General features: G+C 43.3%; 1 protein-coding gene across 3 annotated transcripts in view; it reads right to left on the reverse strand.

The window, feature by feature from the left end:
- LOC143283993 (calcium uptake protein 3, mitochondrial-like) overlaps positions 1-10,645 on the reverse strand; it is a 40,106-nt gene that overhangs the window by 29,132 nt on the left and 329 nt on the right. For 2 of the 3 annotated variants that reach the window (XM_076590508.1, XM_076590506.1), the window contains exons 2-5: positions 8,523-8,658; positions 7,393-7,503; positions 6,255-6,302; positions 2,667-2,711 (exon numbers count right to left, since the gene is read on the reverse strand). In XM_076590508.1, coding sequence (XP_076446623.1) covers positions 2,667-2,711; positions 6,255-6,302; positions 7,393-7,503; positions 8,523-8,658 — 340 coding nt within the window. The remainder of the gene's footprint in view (positions 1-2,666; positions 2,712-6,254; positions 6,303-7,392; positions 7,504-8,522; positions 8,659-10,645) is intronic. The other variant, XM_076590509.1, reaches the window with a different exon arrangement.

The raw sequence follows: 10,645 nt of genomic DNA on the forward strand, positions 1-10,645 counted from the left end.
AAAAGAAAAAACTGTGGTAAATCAATCGTCATGATCATTCCCCTGGGGAGACGATAGGAAAAGAAAAAAAAATGTGGTTAATTAATCGTCATGATCATTCCCCTAGGGAGACAATAGGAAAAGAACAAAAATGTGGTTAACTCTTTCAATCCTGCGCCCACCTGAGAGGCATGCATCACTGATCACCGTTCTCTGCCTGAGCCCACCTGACAGGCGGGCGAAGAAACCTGTTTATTTAAACCGGTTCGTCAGCTTATTATTATGCATTAAACTGCTAGGTAAGGGAAGTAACTCCAACTTAACTTCCTTCCTCACTGGCACGTGAAGTTTCACTCCAAAAATCAATTAGTGTGTTTTTACCGGGTTTTCCGCATCGATATGGTAAAACGTCAAAGGCTTACTGCGCAGTTTAGATCTCAATGAAATTATGATGCACTCTTGCAGCCAGTTCGACCCAGATGATGATGATTTGTCTTATAATTCTTCCGATAATTCTTGGTAAAGTGAAGGAGATAAAATTAGCAACCAGTCTAGACAAAGTGGCAGACACTTCAATCAAGAAGATAGCCCACAACCTTCAACATCAACGGAAGCTGACATTATACTATTTCTGTTTTTAATTTAAGCTTACAAGTAAACTTTTGCATCCCTTGTCTTGGAACTTCAGCAACCTGTGTCAAAACTATATTTTAATCATTATACGAAGTTTGGTAGCTATTCATTGAGTGTTTGCTATAAATATGTGCCTGAAGCGAAGCACCCCATTCCGTTGATGCAGCCAGGCCAAAACATGCCAGGCAAGAGGGGTTGCACAGGGAGAAGACCTTAAAGGGCTGAAAGGGTTAATCAATCATCATCATCATTCCCAAAGGAAGCCAATAGGAAAAAAGGGTTAATCAATCATCATCATCATTCCCAAATGGAGAAAACTATATGTTAAACATTAATCAGTGTCATTCCCAAAGGGAGACAAAAGGAAAAAAAAACTTGGGTGAATCAATCATCAATATCAGTCTTGGAGCATGAAGTAGCCCCCACATCCCAAAAGATTAGTATAAATCAACTTTAGTTGTGGCCTAGTGGCAGAAGCAAAAGAATCTTAAGAGTGTGGGACTGAATCCAAAACTCACCTGAATTTTCACCCCCTCCACTAGACTTCAGTCAGTGGAGGTCTGGATATTGAAAAGTCATTCTGATGAGATGATAAACTGAGGTTCCATGTGTTATGCTGCAAATGGGACCTCAGTACTTGGCACATGTAAAAGAACACATGACAACAAAAGAACTGACCCTGGCAAAATTCTGATATAAAATCCACTCTAACATACATGCACATGACTGAAGCTTCACTGAATGACACTGGAAACATAGAGGCCTAAAGGCAGCTCTCAACTGGTTCAGCTGGTAGGCAGCCTGTTGTGCAAATGACTCTGTGTTGGTAAAAGTGCTTGGAGCTTGGTCTCTGACCAAAGGTATGCCCAGTACAAGTATCAATGATAATAGATAATTATGTTAAATCCTGGATGACATTCAACAAACTAAAGTTGAATGATGACAAAACTGAATCTATGATTATTTCCTCTGCAAGAATGTCCACATCTACTTCTTTTTCTGCCTCTATTGTGGTTGGTAATGCCACAGTTCAGTTTTCTAAATCAGCAAGGAACCTTGGAGTCATTCTTGACTCAAACCTCAGCAGGCATGCTCAGGTAGTAAATCTGATACCCATAGTCAATTGTAAACTCCGTCGCATCAACTCTATCCGTCAGTACCTTTCTGTTGAAACTACTAAAACTCTTATTTCTGCTTTTGTGCTATCACGAATTGACTACTGTAATTCTCTTCTCATAGGCTGTCTACATAATATTCTTCAGTGAATTCAAAAACTTCAAACAATGCTGTCCGTCTGACTCTCAGAGTCCCACGTACTGATCACATTTCTCCTCACCTCCGCACTCTACATTGGCTCCCAACTGAAGTGAGAATTAAATACAAAGTTGCGTGTTTCTGCTTTTCTGCTTTGCACTCCGTAGGACCTACATGTCTTTCTGACCTTATCAGTGTTTACACTTCAGCAAGAAATCTCCATTCTTCCTTTGACTGTTACCTTTTGAAATTTCCTCGTGTCAATACAAGAACATATGGTGAACATTCTTTCTTCTTTGCTGCTCCTCACATCTGGAACAACCTTCCTCATCGTATCCGTGCATCTGATTCTATTTCAGCTTTTCGCTCATCACTAAAAATTCATCTATTTAAAACCTATCTATAAGCACTGTCAGCTTCCTTGTTCTCCAACACCACCCATGTCAGCTCATTTTGGATGTATGTAGAGTGGGAGGGGGAGAGTTTGAGTGGGGGCTATGGGGGAGCGGTTTTTGAGAAAGAGTGGTCATGAATGTTTTATGTAACTTGTAATATTTTTCTTTCATGTAAAGTGCCCTGAGCTCTTAGAAAGGGCGCTATATAAATGTACATTATTATTATTATTATTATCATTATTATTAATTAGTATCAAACAATCATGTGTTAACAAGCTTTGACCAAATGACAAACAGGTAGTGGACAGTAAAAGAACACACTGCACTTGTCACACCCTGAGGAAACAAGGAAGAAAAAGTGCACTGTTAACTGTCACCATGGCAACAAAGCGATGCCAACCCTACCATTGGCCTTGGATCCCATCCTCTCCTGTGGAGGGTCTACCTGCACTGTGACAATCAGTACACCACACTGTGTCACCATGTGTCACAGTACATGTTTCTCTCCCCCCCCCCCCAACTCCCCCCACCCCTCCTGTCTTACAGTATGTCACACAATCAGTACACCACACTGTGTCACAGTACATATTTCTCTCCCTTCCCCATGTCTTACAGTCTGTCACAATCACACACACCATAGTGACAATCCAAACACAGTTACTGATCTACCAGACAAACGATAGTAAGAATCCTAACACAGTTACTGATCTACTGGACACACCATAGTGACAATCCTTACACAGTTACTGACCCAGCCACACCATAGTGACAATCAAAACACAGTTACTGATCTACCAGACACACCATAGTGACAATCCTAACACAGTTACTGATATACCAGACACACCATTGTGACAATCCTCCTCTCCCTTCACTAATGATTCTACCATCTCAAAAAGGCACAGAGGCTTCTTGGTCAGGAAGGGGAGTCCATCAGTTTAACAGAAATCTTGATGAGGAAAAAATGAGTCCAGAATGGATTCAGTCACTGAAACATGAAAATGTTCCTGCAAGGAAGTGTATCTCTTCTTTCTGTGACCTTGTTAGGGCTGAGCCCAATCCTTGAAATTTGGGGATTGTTGTTTCTACAGCGAGGGCTTATCCCAATTGATACAGATGATAGTGATTGTATCTATAGTTAGGGTTTATCTCAATTTTTTACACAGATGATAGTGATTATATCTGTAGTATGGGTTAGTCCCAACCTTTGACACAGATGATAGTGATTGTATCTGTACTTAGGGTTTATCCCAATCTTTGACACAGATAATAGTGGTTGTATCTGTAGTTAGGGTTTGTCTCAATCTTTGACACAGATGATAGTGATTGTATCTGTAGTTAGGGTTTGTCTCAATCTTTGACACACATGATAGCAATTGTACCTGTAGTTAGGGTTTGTCCCAATCTCTGACACACATGATAGTGATTGTATCTGTAGTTAGGGTTTATCTCAATCTTTGACACATATGATAGTGACTGTATCTGTAGTTAGGGTTTGTCCCAATCTTTGACACAGATGATAGTGATTGTATCTGTAGTTAGGGTTTGTCTCAATCTCTGACACACATGATAGTGATTGTATCTGTAGTTAGGGTTTGTCCCAACCTTTGACACATATGATAGTGATTGTATCTGTAGTTAGGGTTTGTCCCAACCTTTGACATATATGATAGCGATTGTATCTGTACCCAGGTCCTCCTCTTCACAGCCATCATCCTCAGCCTTCCCCCATGTCACCACACAGCATGCTGTGTCTCTTCAACTACTCCACCAGCACTCCACACACCCACTGACTGAAAGCCACAGTCCATCCAGCACTCCAAACACCCACTGACTGAAAGTCAGTCCAGCCAGCACTCCACACCCACTGACTGAAAGCCACAGTCCACCCAGTACTCCCCACACCCACTAACTGAAAGACACAGTCCAGCACTCCACACCCAATGCCTGAAAGCCAGCGTCCATCCAGCACTCCACACACCCACTGACTGAAAGCCACAGTCCAGCACTCCACACATCCACTGACTAAAAGCCACAGTCCAGCAATCCACACACCCACTGACTGAAAGCCAGTCCACCCAGCACTCCTCGCCCACTGACTGAAAGACACAGTCCAGCACTCCACACCCACAAAAAGCCAGTCCACCCAGCACTCCACATCCACTGACTGAAAGACACAGTCCAGCACTCCACATCCACTGACTGAAAGACACAGTCCACCCAGCACTCCACATCCACTGACTGAAAGCAACAGTCCACCCAGCACTCCACACACCCACCGACTGAAAGCCAGTCCAGCACACCACATACCCACTGACTGAAAGCCACACACTCCCACACCCACTGACTGAAAACCACAGTCCACCCAGCACTCCACACACCCACTGAATGAAAGGCACAGTCCAGCACTCCACACACCCACTGACTGAAAACCACAGTCCACCCAGCACTCCACACACCCACTGACTGAAAGGCACAGTCCAGCACTCCACATCCACTGACTGAAAGCAACAGTCTACCCAGCACTCCACTCCACACACCCACTGACTGAAAGCCACAGTCCAGCACTCCACACACCCACTGACTGAAAGCCACAGTCCAGCACTCCACATCCACTGACTGAAAGCCACAGTCTACCCAGCACTCCACACACCCACTGACTGAAAGCCACAGTCCAGCACTCCACACATCCACTGACTAAAAGCCACAGTCCAGCACTCCACACACCCACTGACTGAAAGCCAGTCCACCCAGCACTCCTCGCCCACTGACTGAAAGACACAGTCCAGCACTCCACACCCACAAAAAGCCAGTCCACCCAGCACTCCACATCCACTGACTGAAAGACACAGTCCAGCACTCCACATCCACTGACTGAAAGACACAGTCCACCCAGCACTCCACATCCACTGACTGAAAGACACAGTCCAGCACTCCACATCCACTGACTGAAAGACACAGTCCAGCACTCCACATCCACTGACTGAAAGCAACAGTCCACCCAGCACTCCACACACCCACCGACTGAAAGCCAGTCCAGCACACCACATACCCACTGACTGAAAGCCACACACTCCCACACCCACTGACTGAAAACCACAGTCCACCCAGCACTCCACACACCCACTCAATGAAAGGCACAGTCCAGCACTCCACACACCCACTGACTGAAAACCACAGTCCACCCAGCACTCCACACACCCACTGACTGAAAGGCACAGTCCAGCACTCCACATCCACTGACTGAAAGCAACAGTCTACCCAGCACTCCACTCCACACACCCACTGACTGAAAGCCACAGTCCAGCACTCCACACACCCACTGACTGAAAGCCACAGTCCAGCACTCCACATCCACTGACTGAAAGCCACAGTCTACCCAGCACTCCACACACCCACTGACTGAAAGCCACAGTCCAGCACTCCACACACCCACTGACTGAAAGCCTCAGTCCACCAGCACTCCACACACCCACTGACTGAAAGCCACAGTCCACCCAGCACTCCACACACCCACTGACTGAAAGCCATAGTCCACCAAGCACTTCACACACCCACTTACTGAAAGACATCACTCCGGGACACATGAAAACAAGACAGTGACCAGTCTGGCCATGACAGGTACTTGGCCAGTGCTGTGGGCGTGGCCAGTGGCACAGATTAGTGATTCACCATGCACAGTGCTGACAGACGTGGGGACAACAGGGGGAAGTGCAGACACCCCACACAAAAAAGGCTTCTCTTCACTTCTGGCCGCTCTGCACTAGGGAGACATTCCGTACAGAAGGGTTGCACACACTGTTAATGGTTTCCACATAGCTACAGGTAATACCACCCATTTTAGCTTCCCACAACCCAACTTCTGTGCCCACCATTACACCCTGCAACACCCCCATCACACCCCTATCCTTACCAGTTATGATGATGCAAAATCTGAAACAATACTAAAGACAAAAGATGAAATGGCCTCAGAATCCAGCTGTGAATACTCACTTGTCAAGACACACAACAGGAACAGGTATTCAGTGTAGGAGATAATTCCTGAAACAGAAACAGAGTCTGTTTTAAACATGGTTCCTGAAAGTGTAGCATTCAAGGCAGTCACCAAAGTTTTTAAAGGAGTGTTCACCTGGAAATACAAGTGAAGAAAGACTGTGTTTCCTTTGAGATAAGGGATGAAACAGACAATGACATGGAATATCTGTCCACATTCCTGCTCTCTTGCAATCTCTCCATTGGCTCCCTGTCTCACAAAGAATAAAGTACAAGTCCAGCACCTTATTTTATCAATGCATAAACAAATCTGCCCCTTTGTATCTCTTTGACTGCCTTCACTTCTACATCAAGCTTACATGTGAACATGCATGTATGTGCATGTTTATGTGCATCTATGAACATCTAAAACAGTATAATCTGCTATGATAAAATAGTCCGCCTACTGTACATTTATTATGCTGACAAGTTAGCAGCACATGTTACAGATGAAGTCTGTTATACAGCCGTTGTTCTGACAGAGGAATCAGCTGCCCTTCATCAGACGCCATAACAGGAATGGCAGGTGATGCAGATAATGGCACCGGAGGAGATATAAGCCACCCTAAAAATGGCAAGCTGCTTGCTGCATTCCATGTATTGGCCACAGGACAACGACTCACTTACTTTTCTTTTTTCCTCTTTTTTTTTTTTTTTTTTTTTTTGCTGCCCCATCTTCTGCACCATTTCAGTGGCATTACTCCCACGCCCCCATACACACCCACACCTGGATTACGGTCTCAGTGTCAGCATTCCATGGGGAACCATTGATGTTAGGTTGCCAGGAGGCCACACACCAGAGGAGACCCTGCACTGCTGCTGAGTGGTGGTGTTCAGTAATGCCTGTTCTGATTGAACATACTTAGGACACAACCTACTCAGCCCCCTACAAATGACAATAATCGCTTATTACCTGGACTTTCCTTTATTATGAACACTTGTATCAAACAAAGACAAGACTGTTCACTTTTTTTTGCCCCTCTTGCTACAAGGGCTCTATTCCCTCAATACATGTCTCACAATTACCATCACAAAGAATTTTCACATACATCAAATATGGCGATGTTCAAGTTGATAAGTATCTAATGATACAGTTTACCTTTGTTGTGAAGACTCCTGAAGAGGTGATCACTGCCCCGAGACAGCTTAGGGGTGTGCCTCAACCAGTTCTCCAGTTCCTGACGACTCAGTTTGGCACGACCAATCCGTGCTGCAATAGCAAGTCACCATTCTTCACTTCAATACATGTACTGTGCATGTCTATACACAATCTTCACTTCAATACATGTGTCTATATATATTCTTTTTTCTTCTTTTTTTTTTTTGCTGCCCATCACCTGCACCGTTTCAGTGGCATTACTCCCACGCCACTCATTCCCAGTCCCCCGTACACACCACACCCAGGTTCGTCTGTCACAGTCCCAGTGCCAGCAGTCCACAAGGAACTATCGATGTTAGGTTGCCAGGAGGCCACACATCAGAGGAAACCCTGCGCTGCTGCTGAGTCACTTCAGTGGTGTTCGGTAGTGCCTGTTCTGACTTAACGTACTTAGGACACCACCTACTAAGCCCCCCACTAACCACAATAATGGCTTAGTCACAGAGCCAGACTGTACTGTGCGTGTCTATACTCAATCTTCACTTCACTAAATGTGTCTGTATATGTTCTACCCTTCACTACAATGTGACTCTATGGAGCATGTCTATATATACATACTACACTTCACTACATGTATTGTAAGTGTGTATACACAATCTTCACTTCACTACATGTGTCTATATATTTTCTACACTTCACTGTAAAGTGACTCTACGGAGCATGTCTATATACATTTTTCACTTCACTACATGCAACTGTACTAACTATGTGTCTATATATATTCTGCACTTCACTGTAATATGACTGTATGGAGCATGTCTATATACATTCTTCATTTCACTACATGCGACTGTACTGTGCATGTCTATATATCTACAAACATTCTTCCCTTCACTGCATGATGTTTAGGAATCCATGTGGACAGATGTTTAAGTAGCCATGATGTGGACAGATGTTTAAAATGTTTAAAAAGTGGACAGATGTTTAAGAAGCCAACAAGGCCAGAGACAGAGGCAAAGAAGAGCAGTAGAAACAACAAGCAGATTGTCAGTCAGCTCGATCCCAACACCTCAAAGGAGATCCATGTTCTGCTGGTCCAGGGACACTCACACACCAACAGCTCAACTCACGTCTTGGTGATTCCTCTGTGATGGACTCCAGGAAGTCTTGTGGAGTCATGTAAATGGTTCCCCGATACTCCACTGATGCAAACTGTCGAAACCGAGCCTCCCTGTAGGTCATTTTCTTTGTACTGACACCATCCTCCTGAAAGTAAAATCAGTGTTATGGCTCACCTCTTGTATCACTTTGCTTGCAGAAGTGTAAACGTGGATGTTTGTATGTTTTCATTTTGTCATCATCCTCACAGCATATTATGTGTACATGTGCATGTTTTCATGCATCCATCTGTGTACATGTGTGCAAGTATGTGTAGCATTGCATGTGTGTGTGTGTGTGTGTGTGTGTGTGTGTGTGTGTGTGTGTGTGTGTGTTTGTGAGTGTATGTGTGCATGTGTTTGTGCATGCGCACACGTGTGTGTGTGTGTGTGTTCATGTGTGTATGTGTGTGAGTACAAATGTGTGCATGTGTGTACGTCAGTTTGTGCATGAATTCACTGAATGAGACTTACTTCAATCTATTTCAATTATTCATCTTTAACCTGCATTTTAAATCCTGTTTTTACTTATTTATGTACTGGTAGTTTATCTATCAATATATATATATATGTCTACTTACATATATATATATATATATATATATATAATGTGCGTGTGTGTGTGTGTGTGTGTGTGTGTGTGTGTGTGTGTGCATTCATCTCTTTCATTCCTACAGCATTTGGTAGGCTACCATGGCCTGAAAGTGCACTGGATTTATATGTTATGTATGGATTAGTCTGCACATTTAGAAGCCTCCTCACTGTCTGAGAAAATATTTTTCTCATTTAGTCTGTTTATTTATCTGGCAAAGACTAAAATTGGTTCTTCTTAAGTAATCTGCTAAAATGCGTTATTGGCATATTTGTTAAATAAAAACATATTTATAGTAATCAAGTGTTTTCACACCACTGGGTAATGTAACTCAGCAGTGCCTGAGTGTAGCACAATGGACTGCAGAATAAACACTGCTGTGTTACGCCACAGAGAACAGGATCTTGCATACAAAGTCACAGCCTCCAACTGACAACGGAAGCTGAAGCAGTGACACATGCTGTACAGTGGCTGGCATCCGAATGTGTACTTTCAAACCAGCATGTCATTATTCTGACTGACTCCATAAATCTCCTATAAAAAGTTTAAAGTGGAATGGGGAGCCCAGAGTAGCACGAGGCAATGTTGTTTGGTTTCTATCATTTGCCATTTATGTATCTTTCACTTTGCTATATTTTATCTACTTATCCATTTATCTATTCATTCATTCCTTTGTTTTTTATCATTTGCCATTCACATAGCTTTCACTTTACTATATTTCATTGGATTTACTTTTTTTTTCATTCTATGTTGATCAACTTAATGTTTTACAAACCTAGTTGGATTGGCTGTCAAGGCCTGAAAAGCATGTTGGGTTTATGCGAAGATCAGGCATCTGCTGCTTTTTTCTCCATAAAATGTGTAATATACATGAATAAGTCCGCACGCTTTAATACCTCCTGAAAGTGAAACTTAAACTGTCATGGTGCATTACATATACTGTCCAAAGTAATGTTTTGTACGGTTGGAACATCAAAGTGTAAAATACTTATGATCTTGTCCTTTGTTACACTGCGCAGAAGTGCCTTACAGTGGAATGAAGAGCAAAAACAAGCACTGGTGTGTTTCTGGAAATATGAGGTCTAATGTCTCGTGCCAACAACCTACTAACCCCCTTGCCCCCTTCAAAAAAAAGTATTCACAGACACGGGAGTCGACTCCCTTGACAAGAAGACGCAATTTAGTTACATTACCTCCCTTTATATATGATCGCCTGAAAAAGCTCGAGTTGAGTAGTCACAATCAACATGCCGATGTTTTCTCTTTTTTCTACCTTCACTTGGAGGGATTCTGTATTTTCCCTTTAAGGTGGAGAGAAAAAAAAATAGCCTCACCAAATATGTTTTACCTATGAAGTTGTTATATGTGTAACTGGATGTGATGCTGACACCAAGCTACCAGCGGTTATACCTGTCGTTCCAGCATGCCAGGACCAATGCCAACCATTTCATGCAAAAAATATACATCGCTTTTATCACACAAGTCATTAATGCTCACATCTGAA

This window comes from Babylonia areolata, chromosome 7 (genome assembly GCF_041734735.1).
Source record: "Babylonia areolata isolate BAREFJ2019XMU chromosome 7, ASM4173473v1, whole genome shotgun sequence".
In the NCBI taxonomy this organism is placed as follows: domain Eukaryota; kingdom Metazoa; phylum Mollusca; class Gastropoda; order Neogastropoda; family Buccinidae; genus Babylonia; species Babylonia areolata.